At 46.1% G+C, this 19563-nt stretch overlaps 1 protein-coding gene across 1 annotated transcript in view; it reads right to left on the reverse strand.

Annotated features, from left to right (window-relative positions):
• The window catches only part of nav2a (neuron navigator 2a), a 315479-nt gene extending 309208 nt beyond the window's left edge, over positions 1-6271 (reverse strand). The window contains exon 1 of the mRNA XM_041197259.1: positions 6231-6271. Within this exon, the coding sequence (XP_041053193.1) occupies positions 6231-6241 (11 nt within the window). The 5' untranslated portion in view covers positions 6242-6271. The remainder of the gene's footprint in view (positions 1-6230) is intronic.
• Positions 6272-19563: the final 13292 nt, after the last annotated feature.

Genomic DNA, 19563 nt, shown 5'->3' on the forward strand with positions numbered 1-19563 from the left:
AGGTCAGAACTAGGGTTTTTTGCTGATGATTGCACAATGTTCAGTACCATTCGTGACTTCTCAGATACTAAAGAAGTCCAGGCCCACATACAACAAGACCTGGACAACATTCAGAGTTGGACTGATGTGTGGTGTGAATCTTATTTGGCAGTTAAGTGCCAGGCAATGACCATCCCCAACAAGAGAGGATCTAACCATCTCCCCTTAGCATTCAAAGACATTGGCTGGAATGTCCTTGAATTGCTCTAAGTGCAGAGGCGGGTATGAAAAAAGACATTTTACCCGCCAGCCGCAATGGCGGGATTTTGCACCATTTTTTCAATGCATCCCACCTCATTAATAATGCACGCACGAGAAACACACCAGATCCCTGGCGGACATGCTCGGATTTGCCTGCCGCACTGTGACCTCAGCACTTCCTTGCTCTGGGTGCCATATTTAAAGTATACCAGAGTGCAGCCTACTTCATGTCTTCATACCAGGACTCCTCCAGGTGACAGATGGTTCTGAAAGCAAAGACTCCAAATTTAGTGACGCCTCTCAGGGGTGTCCACTGGACGTGATGGAAGGCCGCTGCAAGCTCCTCTGCTCCTACTCTGGGTGAAGACCAGGCACAAAGCTCGCCAATCTGGCTTCGGAGGCAGTGGTGAGCGCCAACGCCCTCCAAAACAGGACAGCCACCTAGTGCCATGAGAGGATGAATGACCTCTTCCATTCTGCCAGGGTAAGTCACTCTTCTCATCACTCTCAACTCACACACTCACAAACCCATCACACATCCACAGGGTTCACACTCACTGCCAAATCAAGGGACATCACCACTCACTCTCTCACAAACACCCTCATCTCCCCTGCCCATCGTGTCCTCATGCCAACCATGGCACCGCTCATACTTCAAACATGCCAGGTATCCTTCTCATTTGGCCTGGCAGGCATCTTGCTTACACTCTTCTCTATCTGTCTCCATGCCGGATAAGCTAGCCCACAACAAGAGGGAGAGGTCCCAGACTGGCAGAGGAATGCCTGTCATCAAGGTCCTCACGGCCTTTGAAAATAGAGCCATCCAGTTGGATGTGGACCGTTCCTACACAGATGGTGAGGTTGGCACTGCCCAACCAAGTGAGGATCCTACACTGCAACATCCTTCAGACAATGGTATTGTGAGTGATTCCTCCTGTTCCACAGTCCTCTGCCACGCACTAATTATCTGTCTTTTCTCTTGCAGGCACATCCGGGAAGCAGCCGAGGGTGGCCATGAGCCAGGCCATCGACTCCAGCCCCAAGGACACCTCAGAAGCGGAATCCACAGACACCCAGCACAGACCTATCACAGCGCTCACCCACAATCTCCACCAGTGCACATCTCGGTGGGACCTAGATCTCGATTAGCCTCAGGGTAACAATCAGACTGCACTATCTGACACACAGTAGACGGAGGCAGGGAAATCCAAGAATGCCAGCACTCGGAGGACAGCTGGAGGCCAGGAATCTGCTGAGTCTGAGTCAGATGAGGACTCCCTGGACTCGGTTCTAGCTCAGTTGCTGAAGCTACAAAGGCAAGCTCGGGAACATCAGTAAAGGATGTCTGCTGTACTCCTCAGATTGCAAGGCATGATGGAGGAGTCCGTCTGCCTTCAGCCTGAGGTGTTAGCACCAGCATGCCAACACTGGTAGGATGGTGGCCACCATGGAGACCTTGGCCCAGGACACTGCTGCAGGAACTGCACTCCATCGCTGAGGCATTTTCTGACATCCATCAGTGTCAACGCAAGAGGGAGTTGGGGCATCTCATACACATTGCAGGTGCCCCTTCCTCTCAAGGAGTCAGCCAAAGGCCCTTGGGCACCCATAGGGAGGAAGATCAGCAGGTGCACACCCCGGGGCCATCCACCCACGTGACTCTGGGAGCGTTCGGCCCATTCGATTCCCTTCTTCCTGTGGGTCCTGCAGCTCCAGCTCTGCAGTCCAAGGAGGATGCCACTGCTACACCGTAGTATCTCAAAAGCAGACCCTGGGTCTAGTGAGGCACCCACAAGCGGCAGCTCACTGCGGATCTTCAGCTGCATCTGGAGGAGGCCCTGCCACCTCTTCATCTTGAGGGTGGTGCTCCTCCCTTTGCCAAGCCAGGCACCTCCACTGCAATCTTCTTCTTCTCTGCTCCCTGTAAGCCATGAGGCATACAGCTAGATCACCAGGCTCCGTGTTCCTGATGTTCGCCTCCCGCAGCATCAAAGAGAGAGATGCAAGGGTTAATATATGTCTCCTAAGAACCTGTCTTGGTTAAGCCTCCAGCTCCGGCTACATCTCAAGGCCCTTTCAAGCATGCTGGAGAGTGCTGGCCACCACTTGCATGGCCAGTGGTCAGTGCGTTTCATGGCTGTCCGAAAAACCACCCACCTCCTCCCTATTCCACTTGACCAACTGGTGGCAGCTTCAGCCACTCAACTACATGCTGTGCTCTAAGCTCAGGCGTAGGCATTTTCCTAACCTGCACTGCAAGGCTGCACTGTTAGCTTGAACCATGAGGGTTACTGGTCCAAACCTGAATAAATACATTGCAGTGATTGTTCCATATCCACCTTTCGCAAGGGGATTCTACAACTTGCTCAGACATTCATTTCTTCCACAGCTCCCTAAAACTCTCATTCATTTTCAGTCTGTGCCCAAGGGGTGAAAAGTTCTGGAGCATTTGGCGGCACTTCAATGCTTTTGCATCGCTTGATTGGACAGATGTGATTCAGAGGCCCGACTTGGAGCGTGTCAATGGAGCTGCTGGTGAACGGTCTCAGCCGTGGAAGAATGCACACTTTTGACAAGCTTTTCCAAGTGCGTGACCACTTCCCTCATCCTCCCCCAGCACCGGCATGTGTTGGTGTACTTCCGTCAGCCTGTGCTGCCTGGCCCACCCCAGGCCCGACCTGGGCCAGAGGTGCACCCTTGCATCGGCACTGAACTGAAAGCCAGCCGAGGGAAGAAAACGACTCGCCTGTAGCCCACCGACTGAATGCACGATGCCTCTTCCTTGATATCCTACAGGCGATCCTCGTGAGCGCTACATAAGATTGTGTGCACTCGCCTCTGAGTTCCCCTCGAAGTTCAACTCGCCGGGCACGTATCTTTTAAAGGCAGCAGTAAATCACGCCATTCTGAAGTCACGCCGACGTGGAAATTAAATATGACATGGGGGGATGATTCCATGCGCGTACAGTAATGAAATGCAAATGCACTAACATTAAGTTACTGATGCGTCGGAAGGCAGGAAACGTGGCCTGTCACTGAGGAGGTGAGGGGGCAATTGCGTCCTGGATTTAGGTCGCCGGGAAACCCGACTAGAGCCATCTCGCGATAATTTTCTGCCCACGCCTCCAAACACGCCCACTGCTGGTGGGAGCGGAAAATTCCGGCTATTATCATCACTGAATCCCCCACCATCAACATCCTGGGGTTCCCGCTGACCAGAAACTTAACGATATATACTGTACCTACAAGAGCTGGTCAGAGGTTGGGAATTCTGTGGTGCGTAACTCATCTCCTGATTTCCCAAAGCCTGTCCACCAATCTACAAGCCACAAGTCAGGTGTGTGATGGAATACTCTCCACTTCCCTGGATGTCTATAGCTCCAAAAACACTCAAGTAGCTCAACACCATTGAAAGGTAAGTAGCCCACTTGATCAAGCCCCCATCCTCCAGCTTAAAAATTCACTCCCTCCACCCACAAACGCGCAGTGGCATCAGTGTATACCTACCATATATACAAGGTGAACTGCAGAAAATCTCCTTCAACAGCAGACCTGATCTCCTAGAAGAACAAGGGCAGCAGGCACATAGGAACACCGCCACCTGCAAGCTCCTCTCCAAGTCAAACACTATCCTGATTTGGAACTATACCGCCATTCCTTCCCTGTCGCTAGGTAGATTTCCTGGGACTCCCTCACCAACAGCGACCATGGGTATGCCTGAACCACATGGACTGCAGCAGCTCAAGAATACAGCTCACCATCACCTTCTCAAGGGTAATTAGAGATGGCAAGGAATGCTGACCTCGCCAGCAATGCTCACATCCCATGAATGAAGAAAAATGTTAAACTCAGGCTTTATAGTTATGCAATGAATTAATGTCACGTTACGTTTTTAAGGACAGTATTTCATTCCTAAATGCATACAGTCCAGCTATTGCTTGAAACTGGCTCCTACCATCTTCAAAATTTACCCCCTTTTTCTGGTTTTTGAACTGAGAGTCATACTGGCAAGGCAGTATTTATTGCCCATCCCTGATTGCCTTTCGAATGTTACAATCAAACACATAGATTGGTAATTATTGGAGGTGTTGGGTGTCTCGGCTGCTGGCTGGAGAGCCACTCAGAGCTCTGCGGCGCTTGCTTTCGGGAAGGCCCGCCGAATTAAGTGCCAATCAGGCACTTAACTGGATAGCAGCGGATCTTCCTCGCAATCAAGGACTGCAACCAGAGGCTGGCAGCTCTATTGAACAGCAGCGCCACTGGAGAAGCAGTGGCTGCAGCCAGTGTGACATCCACACAAGGCCTGGTCTCAATCCTGGATCTGAGGCCACAGCCAAGTGATGGCCAGAGGCAAGTCATGGGGTGGTGGTCACGGGGGAGGGTAGGACGTTGTGGGGGTGGGCGTTGGGGGGCGCTGCAGGGGAGAGGGTAAGGGAGGTCAGAAGCAAGGGCAGACAGTTGGTTGTCAGCAGAAACCCCCTTCCCAATGCCAGTTCCCTGCAGGCACTGAGTGCTTTTGAGCGAGCACCCCCCCCCCCCCTTCCCCCCAACAACCTCCAGAAACCTGCAAGCAACGCCATACGGGTTCCAGCAGTAGTGGGGTGAAGCCCCTAAATGGCCATTAATTGCTCACTTAATGGCCTCAATTGGGGGTTGGACAGGAAGGCCATCCATGGGCCTTCCCAACACGGACTTAGTCGAGGTGGAGGCAGGAAGGAGGTGAGGTCCCCACCTCTCCCACTCAACTGAATGCCCCTGCCACCAAACTCGCCATAGGGGAGTGTATTAAACAATGTTCATATTGTAGAGCTAGAGTCACGTGGAAGGTCAAACCACTCCTTCAGTGGCATCAATGAACCAGTTGAGTTTTCCAAGGTTTTTTTCTTTATTTATTCAATTCAATTCTATTTCACAACGCATTTGAGCTCACAGGTTCTCAGTTACCAGTGCAGTACCATAACCACGAGGCTAAGGCAACCCACTATAAACTGGGAAGAAGAGGGCGCAGGAACATTTGTGCTCTGGATTTTTCTCACATTCTCACTAAAACAGCAGGATATTGCCACTGCCATGCCACTTTAATTTCAGCATTTCATAAAAGTTGCCAGTTTGCTCATTTCTTCAATTTGCTGTCAAAGTAGATAAAAATGGATGTTACATTTACAAAGTGCATGCACCCTTATCAAAAAAACAGGGGAAGCATTGTTGGGGAAAAATCAGCATTGTTGATGAAAATTGCACCCAAAATTAGTCTAGTCCTGTGATTCTTTTGTTTCTCAAGTTTTCACTCAAATATCAGCAGATTAAAATCTGCCATAAACTCAGGATAATACTGATAACCAGGCTCAGCTGCGATTCCTGACATTGTGGAATAGCCTATCAAAAAGCACTCAGCCAGTGTTTTAGAATCTAATTTTAAAAAAAGAAAGATTTTTTGCTTTAAAAAATATCCCTTGTAATATTTAAGGGTGGTAATTCCGTGCAGCTCTAATAATACACCTAAAAATGAGTTTATCACAAAAAAATAAACATTTTAATCAATGTCTAGTTATATCGGTGCACAGTGTTCAGTTTTCTAGTAAATTAAAATCAAAGACTTTTAAAACATGTCTTTTTGTATCTAAAAATAAAAATAATTTTAAGAGCCTCCACAATCGTTTGCAAATGCAGTTAGTGGAATCAGCAAAATGGTGATTAACTTGATTTAGGGGTGTGGTGAGTTTTGTGGACAGTGTTGGCATCTAGTGAGATTCCAGTGCCAAGGGTTGCAGAAACTCGATTTGTGCAGGATGTAATTGTGCTAAAGATCCCGCAATCCTTGACGCTGGTTTACTTGATTTCAAGCAAATCACAGAATGAGAAACCAGCGCACAACCCGGTGGAAACTCCTGCCTGTGTCTTGGAAATTTCCTGTGTGTGTACATTAGTGGTAACATTTGGCTTTCAAATGGCGAAGCATTTTAGTTATCAATGTAAAATTCAAAGCAAACCTTGACTGCATTTCCAGCTGCGCTTTTTGTTGGCACTGTTGTTGCACCTGTTGGTGGGGTTGGCTGCAAGATGTGGCCTGCTGCTGTTGCTGAAGGCCAGCCTGGCACTGGTACTGAGGGTGATGATGCTGAGGCACCGGCTGCTGACATACAAGTGCAGACTGATGCTGCTGCTTTTGCGTCTGCTGTTGCTGCTGCTTATATCGTGAAAGACTAAAGAAGAGGCCCAGGATAGCCTTCAAATTTCCATTCCGGATTTCTGAAAGAGATCAAGCATTAAAGAATCATCACAAAGTTACACAAAATAATGGCTCTGTTTATCTGTTTTGGTTAAAAGTAGCCGTGATAAAGTAGTTTTGGTACTTCACCTAACGAATGTCATTTTTCTGTATTCTTTGTGCAATATTCACAAATAAATGTACTCTAAAGCTTCTGGCCCTATATTTCTTTTAACTGTGCCATAGCATTGTTTTAAATTAAACCTTATTTTAATTTAAATACTGACAACTAATGCCACTGTGCTCATTGTAAACTGAAGCAATATAAATACAACACCTAGATTCAGGATTTAATGAGTTAACTGAAATTCACAAGAAGTTTAATACTACTGTAGTGGCAAGATTGATTTTAATCATGCTCCTTTCCTCCCTCATCCATCCTGCCCTTGAAGGCTTTGAGCCCTTGCTGTGATAATATTCGTGAGCACAAGGTTGCCTTAGGTACCTTGCTCAAGGGGCTTTAATGCATAAGTTAGCCTTCACAGTGGGTATGAATGGACCATTTTACCACAGGGCATCACAACTGAGTGCAGTCTAGTCCTCAACCCATGTTGACAAAGGTACATTGCTACGAGCGGTTGCTGGATAGGAATCAGGAGCAAGAAGTATTACTAATATTTGCTGCCTAGCCCAGGGCCACTGGAACCTAATCCAGTGGCTATTACTGTCCAATTGAGACTGCATAACTCATATAACACTGATGACCAGGCTTGGCTGTGACATTTGACATAGTGGTATAGCCTATCAAAACTCACGATCCAAGCTCTCACATGAGCAGTTGGATGAGAAAAGGTAGACTTCACCATGACAGTATTTAACTTTCATGTTACAAACATTCTTTTGCCTGGTAAGGGAGAACGTAAGAAATAGAAGCAAGAGTGGGCTATTTGGTCTTTCAAGCCTGGTCAGCCATTTGATAAGACCACGGATGATCTGATTGTGGCCTTAACTCCAATTTTTGCTTGCCCCTCCATAGCCCTTGATTCCTTTGTAGATCAAAAATCTGTTTAACTCAACCTTGAATTCAACGACCCAACCTCTGCTACTCTCTAGGGTAGAATTCCAAAGATTAACCACCCTCTGAGAAAGGGAAAGGCAAAGAAGAAGTAAAAGAATTTCATCATATAATGTTCTAATCAGTGAGTTTTCTGTCAATTTTCTGGACGTTAGCCAATTAACTTTGAGTTTCCAAGATATAACTCCAAAGGGCCATCTCTCTCCTCTAAGGCTCTTTCCCTGTTTCCCATTAGCTGATTATAAGAGAACTAGGGGACTCAGATTTAAAATTTTGAGCAAGAGATGCAGAGGGTCGTAAGGAGGAATTTTTTTACTCAGTGAGTGGTTATAATCTGAAACTCACTGCCCATGAGGGTATTGGGAGCGGATGTGATAAATGATTTCAAAAGCAAATTGGATAGACATTTGAGGGAAATGATCTTGCAGGGCTACAGGGATAGAGCAGGGCAATGGGCCTGACTAGATTGCTCTGCAGAGAGTTGACATGGACTTGATAGGCCAAATGGTCTCCTTCTGTGCCATAATGACTCTATAGTTCATCACTCTAATTTTCTCTTGCAGAAATCTATCTTTTTTTCTAAACAGCTTTCTTCTGATGCATGGTTCTTGAATATATTTTAAAGAAATTGTGGAAGAAAAGCACCAGCCTACAACTTGATTTTTTTTCCCATATATATTTTATATATATATATATATATATATATCATATATATATATACACATATACACACACATTTTTTTGTGATGCCAGAATTTTAACAAGCACCAAGAATTACAAAATTGAAAAGAAAATGTTAGGAACTAGATAGCATCAGCTTCGGGCTTTGCCTTCTTTTTCTCAAATTAATTATGCTCCTCTTCAGTAGGTTTTCTACCCAAAGGATTTCAGGGATATGTACATTAATTTTCCTAAAAATATCTCGAGCAAGCAGTAAATAAATAAATTATGCTGCACGGATGCCTTAATTGAGCGTGACTTTCATCTCAGTAACCTCCACATGCCTCCAGAGTGTTGGTTTGCCATCACTGTAAGTCTTCTCAAAAGGTTCTGGAGACGGATTTAAAATCTTTATTAAAAAAAAACACTGTGATGCACAAATTTCCAAACCTTGCTGTACGAGTTCAAAAAAAGATGAAGAAACAAATTTGAATTCACGAGGCTTTAGAGTTTGCTCAAAGTTATCGGAACAAAGACGACTTATCTTCAACAGAAGTCACATACACGCCGTCTCAGCAGCTACCTGGTTTTCTGCCATAGATTTTGTGTATTAACCAGGGAAGTCACATAATAATAAAAAGTTGCTTTGATTTACCTGGAATGAATTTTGACTATAGCTTCAAGAGTAGTTCCTTAAATTTTCTCTTTAATGGATTATGAGATTTTATGGAACTCACTTATTGAGAATAATTTTAATACGGAAAATTATAACTAAGACTGATGGGAGCTCATTGGGTTAGAGTTGCCAGGTCCACAGGCAACTATTTTGAACAATAACAATAGTTAATTTGAAAATATGTTATGTAGAGTGGTTTCTTACCTTCTGCAGAAAGACCCTGTATGTTTACTCCTTTGGCAGCCAGGAAACTCAGGCACACATCAATATTTTCAATCTGCAGTAAGGCAAACATAAAGAAAAATATCAACTTAAATCCTGTTAAGTTAGGCACTAATAATGCTTAGCAATAGAGAAAAGTTAGTTCCATATTGTTCTAATGTTTTCTTTTATTCATTCATGGGATGTGGGATTCGTTGGCTGGGCCAGCGTGTGTTGCCCATCCCTAGTTGTCCTTGAGAAGGTGGTGGTGAGCTGCATTCTTGAACCGCTGCAGTCCATGTGGCATGTTATATTATTATATTATTATATTGAGGGCGGGACTTCTTGTTTTTTAAATGTAGTTCATCTTCCATGCACAAAAGAACAAGCAATCACCTAAAATGGGACAATTCATAGGATTATAATTATGCATTGTGATACCCCCATCCTTTATTTCCTCCTCACTTCCTCTGTACAAAAACCATGTTGGCACAGCATGGAGATACATGCACTAAAATGATAAATTCCAAACACCCAAAGTCAGAAAAACACAAAGAGGATGGAAGCTTTAAGTGGAAAATGAACAAATGAGGAAAAATACAAGTTTACAGACAATAAGTATGGCTCTCTTTAAACACAGTTACTCCACATACAGACCTCCAGCATCATGTGATAGTAATATCGTAAGTTGATATCAGTGCAATAACTTAACTCTAATGTCAGCATGAAGCACAGAAAGCCTTAAAGGCTTGTTGCTTGAATTTGATAAATGAAGGCACTAATGCTTAGCGAAAGCATGCAGGCTATTTTATGTCACTGTATTAAGAACACAGAATCCTTTTGGATTGCGTAAGAAGATGATCACATCTTGAATAGCACTATCCTTTAGTTTGCCTCATGGTTCACAGCCAGCTAAAGTGCAGCATCAATAAATGTATTCTCCTATACTCCATAACCTGAAACTTGCTGCTTGAAAATAAATTTCTCTGTTCTAGCATCCATAGGACAAGTGAATACCTCTGATTCTCTCTGTTACAGCTCTACAAAATGTAGAAAATATTTCCTCTTCAGAACGGAAGAATGAAGAAGCAGATCAAACTTTGGCACCAAGATTTCTTGAGGTAAATGAAATTCAAACAATTTTCATCAAAGATTTGAAAATAGTCTTAGGATTACCAAATCCAACTCCCAAATGCAACAACATACATATTACCTGACCATGAGGATCACTCGTCCAGCATGCAAAAATGCAATAAAAAAACCCTACTATTTTCAAAATGAAAATATGAGGCAACAAAAACTAAGGGTTTGAAAATAGGTCGAAACCTGTGAAGAATGAAGCTGAAGCCCCACATAGTAGTTAGCATGCAGATTTTTCAGGCGACTCTCACATGTCTGAATAACTTATTTTGGCCTCCAACTGATCCTGCCGCTAAGGGAGGGCTCAGTTAGGACTCAGCACCGTTGGGGCAGTGTAATAAAGAAATCACAAAGGCCTTAGGAGATCTCTGGGAATCTGCTTCAAGATCAATTTTGGGTAACTCCACCTGTGAGTGATCATGAGAGGGGTGTATAGATGGAAGGATACAACGATGAAGTTGCTTGGCCTAAATAGCCAAGTGGTTATGGCACAGGGCTTGTAACCCCAAGATCAAGAGTTCAAATCTCAAAGTGGCAAATTATGAAACAATGTAATTTCATCTGAATAGGAACAGATGGAAATGTGCTTGTACTTGAAAGAGTTACAACGATGAAGTGTGCACTTTGCCTCTGGTCAGAGTGATCATTGTGAAATTCTGCACACATATAAGGTGCTAGAAGCACAAAGAGTTACAAATCTCTGGAAACACCATTGCTGAAAAAGAACTTGCACTGATACACCTCTTCAGGACATCCTTCTATACTTCAAAGCCAATTAACTATTTTTGAAGTGTAGCCACTGTTATTATGTAGGCTTAGGTGGCAGCCAATTTATATATGGCATGGCCCCACAAACAAAACTGGATTTTTTACTTTTAACTAAAGAGAGGGTGGGGGGGAGTCTTGGTTTAAAATTTAATTTGAAAGATAGCACCTCAATCACAAAGTAACGCTCCCTCATGTTGTTTTGAAATGTCCAGAGGCAGAATATTGCTGTCGGCGTGCAGGGGGGTGGGCCTGACACATCGATGTTTCACGATGTCGGGCGTGCATCCCGACATCACCGCGCGTCATTTCAATATTCCGTTCCGCGGGCCGGCGCTGGAGGCGGCTGGGCACCCGCCGCACTGTCAATGGCCTATTATAGCCATTAAAACAGTAATTAAAGTTGTTAGCAACGCTGCCCCTCTGACCTTAAGGTCGGCGGGCTTGTGAAGAGCCTAAGCGGCCTTCGCGTTTTTCAGGAAACCTCATCCACGGGCGCGATGAGGTTTCCTGAAGCTTGTATAAAATGAATAAATACATTTTCTTGACTTCACAAACGTGTCCCAACTCACGTGACACTGTCAGATGAAGGAACACGTTTAAATAAGCTTTTATTTTATTTACTTACAAGTTTTGTCACCCATTCTATCTCCCCGAGGCAGCTCCGTGCCTCAGGGAAATTGCTGCGCTCTTTCACGCGCATGGTCCACTCTCCCTCCTCCCTCGCTCCACCCACACAGGCAGCCCTCGGTGCTACCGGCCGCGTGTTACGCTGAGCGGGCCAATTAAGGTGTAAAATGGAGGCGATCGGCTCCCCCAGACTATGGGCTGTAACCTCTGAGCTCCTGGGCAGTGTTACTGAGGTGGGGGGGGTATCCCAAAGACGTGCTGGAAATACCCAACCCACACCCCCTGCCAGAAATTCCCAGGTAAGGTTTGCACCGCAATAGCCTGGGAAGTGCAAACTTCCATTGGGGAATTGCCCTGCACTGGGAACCATCCTAAGAAATGCGATTTAAATCAGATGGTTCCAATTGTGTTACATCAATAGCTACCCAGAAAAAGTTAGGAGGGTTAAATTATTCACTTCTAACTTCTGGGCAATTATTGTACATACCCAGACCAACTCCCATGGAACTCCTCCCATACAACCAAACGCCCAGGGACTCCCCGCACCCCACAGTAATCCCCCGACCATCCTGAATATCCCCCCTATGAAGACTCCCCACTTCCACAAGATCCGCCCCCCCCCACGGGGTTTTTCCCCCACCCCATGGAACTGCCTCCCCCCAAGGGATTCCCCACACTCCCTTGGGACTCTCTTTCCTTGCCCCCATTCGGAATGCCCCCAGGGCCCGACTCTTGGCATTCACCACCAACCCCACCAGACCCCTCTTCCCACCCCCTGAAGCTCGACCCAACACCCTCTGCCCAGATGCCTGACCTGACCTGACCACCAGCCCCTCCACCCGAGGTCTGAACCCCTCCCTGAGGCTGAGCCCCTCCTTGACCCTCCCCGAGGCCCAATCGCCCCACCGAGGCCTAATCACCAACCCTTGCCCCCGCCACTCCCCCACCCCACCCCCTGAAAATCCTACCCACTTACCCTTATACACCTATCTTCTCTCTGACCTGTCAAGGACCTCTAAACTCGGCTAGACCTTTAACTTACCTGGTTTACGGCAGCTAGTGCCATTCAAAAAAAAAAGGGCATGGCTTGCTTACATCCGGCTGAGCTGTCCTCGGAGCTGGGCCGCGGGAGCGTGTTGCACTGCCCGGATCTTGCCCAGCCTGGGCTAGAAGGTCGGACGAAGAGGGATCGACGAGAAATTTCAGGTAAGAAAGTAGGAGCGAAGTGGCAATCGGATGTTCAGGCCCATTGTGTTCAAGTCCTTGTGCAAATGGTTCACCTGGCTAAACCCAAAACCCTCCCCGCAAGCGCGCCCTTATTGTCATATTAAAGTGCATTCCCTGAATTGTTTAAAGTTTCCGGCATGTAAAGGAAATGACCTTGCCTGATGGTATGTTTTATTCACATATCCATGTGAGGATGTAGCCACTTGTCCTCACACCCTTGTATCAACAAGCTCACCATTTTTAGTTGAGCTGCAATTTTCCCCGGCTAAACCTGGGCAAGAGCGAAGCCATCATTTTCGGCCCCTTTCACAAGCTCCATGCCCCTGGCACTGATACCATCCCCCTCCCTGGTCCCTGTCTCAGGTTGAAATAATCTCCGTTCCCTATTCTTTAAACAAAAGACCGAATTATACTCAGAGCAAATTGCCGCAGCATCAAAACAAGGGCCGACGCATCATTTGAAGAAAAATGGATCAATCTTTATAAAAGTGAAACGTCCCTGATGAGAGAGAGAGAGAGAGAGAGAGAGAGAGAGGGGAAGTGGGATTGAGATGAATTACTCCATCAGATACCATGGGTTAAGGGCCTCCATCTGTGCTGTAAGCATTTTCGGTTTTCCGTGTCACTGGGCAGTAATCAGAATCAATAACCCTGCCAGCATTTCTTCTTACTAACCTAATTCTAATACTTGTTTTGTCACCCCGGCTGTAATCAGCTAATTTAACACCCTGGGTCTTTCTTGGTGAGTGTGGCCCAATTACTCACTCAACAAACTCGTTAAGCCATGACGGTAGCGCCTATTTTAAACAGTCCACAAAAGAACAGTCAGCAGGAGATTTATTTCACGATATAAACTCCCTACATCCCCAGAAGAATTTGAACCCATGAATCATTCTCTGTGAGGGTGCAATAATGTTTAGTAAACAAGGCCGAAATAAAACAAAAATCATTTTAATGGTTGCTAGGCGTGTTGGCTTTGTGCTAGAAGTTATTCATAGAAAGTTCACCATGGGAATTATTTTACACAACCTGCAGTCCTTGTCACATGGCAGAACAGTTTAGCAACTTTGGGTAGAACAAACTGAATGCTGCTTTCTATGATGGCATCAGAATTGACTAAAAAAAAAAGTCACGTTTCATAGTAACACAGTGATCTTCCGGTAAAAATTAATTTCCCTGAATTTCTATTCCTCACCATAAATACACAATGCACTCTCAGAACTGTAGTATTTACTTGGAAACATGTTCTCATTATATCTCTCCTGCAATTCCAGCACTAGTGAAAGATGGATTGCCAGCAAGTGCACTATATAGGCATAAATAAAAACAGAAAACACTGGAGAAACTCAGCAGGTCTGAGAGCGTCTGTGGAGACAAAAACAGAGTTAACGTTTCGAGTCCATATGGCTCTTCTTCAGATCACTGTATAAATAGATGGGACCAAGTAAACCAGCTAAAAAGGACTGTTCAAAATGAACCAATACCCACAGCAAAAATATGTGGTCTTACTTTCAGTTACTACATTCACCTGTTGCATATTATATGAGGCAGGACAAGATGGAAAGACAAGTAAACAAATATGTGAAAGAAAGGTGATCCCTGGTTTAATCTAATATGGCTAGAACTCTCAAACTAAAAGCTAAGTGATGCCACTACAGTTCAAGAACTTCATTTTGTAGATGAATTAGTAAAGCCACTCACCTCCCCAGTAGCAGATACCATAAGGTGGAGGCTCTGGCATCACTGCAGCAGAAATGAAAGCGTGGTGCCAGTTTCAATTTGTGCACTTGTTTCTTGGCAACACAGAGTGTCAGTACGATGATGTAATCCTGACTCAGCCCTATGTACCTGTGTACCTGGTTCAAAGTTATCCACAGAGTCTTAAGGGCAAATCTGCAACTTTTATCTCAGTAGTAACTAACATGGGCTGTATCAGACTGTCTCCAGTTTTAGCAGAACAGTGTCTACTAGCTCATATCAACTTGGGCTACAAAGCATATTTAATGCTTTGAGTAGAAAACTATTTTAAATTTTCAGGACAAAAACACCATTTTATAATACCAGCTGAGGCAATGGCCAGGATTTTATGGCCGCCGACAAGGTGTGTCTCCTCTTGGCAGATGCGGCAAGATATTTAAACCTCCATTCAGTTCGGTGGAACTGTAATATCCGGCCAGGCGGGAGGGGCTGTAAAATCCTGCCCAACATTTTCTACAAATACATTTTATGGGGCAGAATTTCTAAGTGTGATGAACAATAATTCTAATGACTTAAGAAATCAATTACGGTTCCACACACAAGAATTAGTGGCATATCTCAGGGTAAAAAACAGATGTACACAATTCGCATATTGCTACTTGAGTCTTGGCAGAATTCAACACATTACAACAGCATCTTTGTTTAATCCTAGTGTTAGACTTGGCTCAGTAGTAGCAGTGTCACCTCAGAGTCATAAGGACATAGTTCAAGCACCATTCCAGATACATGGCCTATTATCCACGTCAATATTTCAGTGCAGTGTTAAGGGAGTGTCACACTGTTGGAGGTTCCACCTTTCAAATGAGATGATAAGTCAAGATTCCCATTTGCCCTTTCATTGCACACACACTATATCCCAGGTTCCATTCAAAGGAGAGTTTTCCATGTGTCCTGACCAATATGCATCCTGAAAGCTACATGTCTAAAGCAGATAATATGGCTATTTATTTTACTGCTATTTGTGGGATCTTGTTGAGTTTAAATCATCTGTCATATTTTCTACATTACAACAGTGACCACGGGCTGGATTTTACAGACCCTGTTGGGCGTATTTTTGGTGGGGGATTCATGTCGGATGCTCAGCCAACTTTCTTCCCACCCACTCTGACTTGCTCCCCAAAATATAGAGGGTGGCTATGTCACTCACTAGGTCACTCACCCTTTGGCCTACTAAGGTCCTTAACTGCCCAATTAATTGGCAATTAAGGTCCTCGGTCTGCCTCTACTGCCATCAATAAAGTCTCTCACTGAGACAGACAGTGAGAAGCACTGCTGTCCTTAAACTTAAAACATCTGTAGTACTCTGGCGATTCAGGAGTCCTGCTCCCCTGCTGTATCTGCTCTGATCCCTTCTATTGTGTACTACCTTGCCCTTCAAGAGACAGAAGAAAGAAAGACAGTGATTGTGCAGCACTCTGTTTGTGTGATGTGCCTACTCGAGACTTAGAGGCTCTCAGAAGCAGTCAGATGAGATTTTTGGGGAAGAAGACTCACAGCAGGTGCTACAATGCCAGGTAGAAGAAAAGGACTGCTCTTGGGTTAATCAACAAGCAAAGGGCTGGTGAGGACGGGACCCTTATTCAAGGGAGCAAGGATTGTGAAGAGTTAAAGACCACGGAATCACCAGAGGGTAACTTGCAATGGAAATTCCATTCAATTGCGTTCAAAGGGTGGGAGAAGTGGACAGAAGTTTGAAAGGACACTGGAAGATTCACCCTGGTGAAGCAAGTAGAAGAGATTCTGTTAGAATCTGGGAAAGCTTTGGACTTTAAACTCATGGGTCAGAATTTTGCCGTCGGCGAGCAGGGGGCGGGGCCTGCTCACCGACACGTAAAATGATGCAGGATGATGTCGAGCGGAACCCCTGACGTCACCGCGCCCCATTTAAATTTTCAGGAAGGCGGAGGTGCAGCAAAATCAGCTGCGGGCCCGGCGATCTGTCAATGGCCAATTGAGGCCATTGACAGGATCATTAAGACAATTAAAGGACCTGCCCGTCCAACCTTAAGGTTAGCGGGTTGGCCAGGAGCCCTGGCGGCAACTAGAGAAAACATGAAACCTCATCCACCGGCGGAATGAGGTTTCATGTAGGGTTTTAAACATTTTAATAAAGTTATTATGTAAATCATGAACATGTCCCATGAGGGGAACATGTTAGGGAATTTTTTTTTTCTATTTTTAATCTTTTTCAAAGTGTCAGCAATCTCCCTGAGGCAGCACTCTCGCTTTTGGGGAATCCCTCCCGCCCACACAGGGAGCGCATAGTGCTTCCCGCCGGACATCACGCTGGGTGGGCCTTAACTGGCCCGCCCACGTAAAATGGCAGGGGGACCCGCTTCTCCGGCGGGGATTGGCTCTCCGGCCGCTGGAGATTGGGTTGGGCCTACCCGCCCGACGGGCAGAAAATTCTGCCCATGATATGTCTTTGGAGGGTGCGGTGTAATGTGTAAATGTGGTGTAGGATTTTTTGGATATCTTTTCTGTAATTTACTTTCCTACTAGGTATTGTTCATCCTATGTTGTTTTAGTGTGTTTATTACAGTAAAAGCCTTAGCACATGAAAGCACTGAGCAGTGGCAGGCAGGCCAGAGGGCAAAGACCATTTTTGAAAGGGAATCTTTGAAAAGACGTAAAGGAAGTGGGGCGGTGGGGGGGGAGATCATCAATCAGCAGGTGCCTTGTGCACATCGGGAGCTCCCTCCCCAAGATGTCAACCCCGCCTCTTCGTTCCCGTCTGCCTCCAAAACCCAGCCCCCCATCTCCTCTTCCAACTCTGTGATCCTACCTTGCCCTAAAACCCTGGGACGTACTTCACCCTGGTAGCCATCACTCTTCTTCCTGCACCTCCTTGCAGGGCCAGCAGCACCCACTACCGAGTTCTGGCACTGTCGCAACTGCTACAGCTGCCGGTCAATCTGATACAAAAACAGAATTACCTGGAAAAACTCAGCAGGTCTGGCAGCATCGGCGGAGAAGAAAAGAGTTGACGTTTCGAGTCCTCATGACCCTTCGACAGAACTTGAGTTCGAGTCCAAGAAAGAGTTGAAATATAAGCTGGTTTAAGGTGTGTGTGTGGGGGGCAGAGAGATAGAGAGAGAGAGAGGTGGAGGGGGGTGGTGTGGTTGTAGGGACAAACAAGCAGTGATAGAAGCAGATCATCAAAAGATGTCAACGACAATAGTACAATAGAACACATAGGTGTTAAAGTTAAAGTTGGTGATATTATCTAAACGAATGTGCTAATTAAGAATGGATGGTAGGGCACTCAAGGTATAGCTCTAGTGGGGTTTTTTTTGTTATAATGGAAATAGGTGGGAAAAGGAAAATCTTTATAATTTATTGGAAAAAAAAGGAAGGGGGAAACAGAAAGGGGGTGGGGATGGGGGAGGGAGCTTACGACCTAAAGTTGTTGAATTCAATATTCAGTCCGGAAGGCTGTAAAGTCCCTAGTCGGAAGATGAGGTGTTGTTCCTCCAGTTTGCGTTGGGCTTCACTGGAACAATGCAGCAAGCCAAGGACAGACATGTGGGCAAGAGAGCAGGGTGGAGTATTAAAATGGCAAGCGACAGGGAGGTTTGGGTCATTCTTGCGGACAGACCGCAGGTGTTCTGCAAAGCGGTCGCCCAGTTTACGTTTGGTCTCTCCAATGTAGAGGAGACCACATTGGGAGCAACGAATGCAGTAGACTAAGTTGGGGGAAATGCAAGTGAAATGCTGCTTCACTTGAAAGGAGTGTTTGGGTCCTTGGACGGTGAGGAGAGAGGAAGTGAAGGGGCAGGTGTTGCATCTTTTGCGTGGGCATGGGGTGGTGCCAAGGAGGGGGTTGAGGAGTAGGGGGTGATGGAGGAGTGGACCAGGGTGTCCCGGAGGGAGCGATCCCTACAGAATGCCGATAAGGGGGGTGAAGGGAAGATGTGTTTGGTGGTGGCATCATGCTGGAGTTGGCGGAAATGGCGGAGGATGATCCTTTGAATGCGGAGGCTGGTGGGGTGATAAGTGAGGACAAGGGGGACCCTATCATGTTTCTGGGAGGGAGGAGAAGGCGTGAGGGCGGATGCGCGGGAGATGGGCCGGACACGGTTGAGGGCCCTGTCAACGACCGTGGGTGGAAAACCTCGGTTAAGGAAGAAGGAGGACATGTCAGAGGAACTGTTTTTGAATGTAGCATCATCGGAACAGATGCGACGGAGGCGAAGGAACTGAGAGAACGGGATGGAGTCCTTACAGGAAGCGGGGTGTGAGGAGCTGTAGTCGAGATAGCTGTGGGAGTCGGTGGGTTTGTAATGGATATTGGTGGACAGTCTATCACCAGAGATTGAGACAGAGAGGTCAAGGAAGGGAAGGGAAGTGTCAGAGATGGACCACGTGAAAATGATGGAGGGGTGGAGATTGGAAGCAAAATTAATAAATTTTTCCAAGTCCCGACGAGAGCATGAAGCGGCACCGAAGTAATCATCGATGTACCAGAGAAAGAGTTGTGGAAGGGGGCCGGAGTAGGACTGCAACAAGGAATGTTCCACATACCCCATAAAGAGACAGGCATAGCTGGGGCCCATGCGGGTACCCATAGCCACACCTTTTATTTGGAGGAAGTGAGAGGAGTTGAAGGAGAAATTGTTCAGCATGAGAACAAGTTCAGCCAGACGGAGGAGAGTAGTGGTGGATGGGGATTGTTCGGGCCTCTGTTCGAGGAAGAAGCTAAGGGCCCTCAGACCATCCTGGTGGGGGATGGAGGTGTAGAGGGATTGGACGTCCATGGTGAAGAGGAAGCAGTTGGGGCCAGGGAACTGGAAATTGTTGATGTGACGTAAGGTGTCAGAGGAATCACGGATGTAGGTGGGAAGGGACTGGACAAGGGGAGAGAGAAGGGAGTCAAGATAATGAGAAATGAGTTCTGTGGGGTAGGAGCAAGCTGAGACGATCGGTCTACCGGGGCAGTTCTGTTTGTGGATTTTGGGTAGGAGATAGAAGCGGGCCTTCCGA

This window comes from Carcharodon carcharias, chromosome 10 (assembly GCF_017639515.1).
Source record: "Carcharodon carcharias isolate sCarCar2 chromosome 10, sCarCar2.pri, whole genome shotgun sequence".
NCBI classification, from domain to species: Eukaryota; Metazoa; Chordata; class Chondrichthyes; order Lamniformes; family Lamnidae; genus Carcharodon; species Carcharodon carcharias.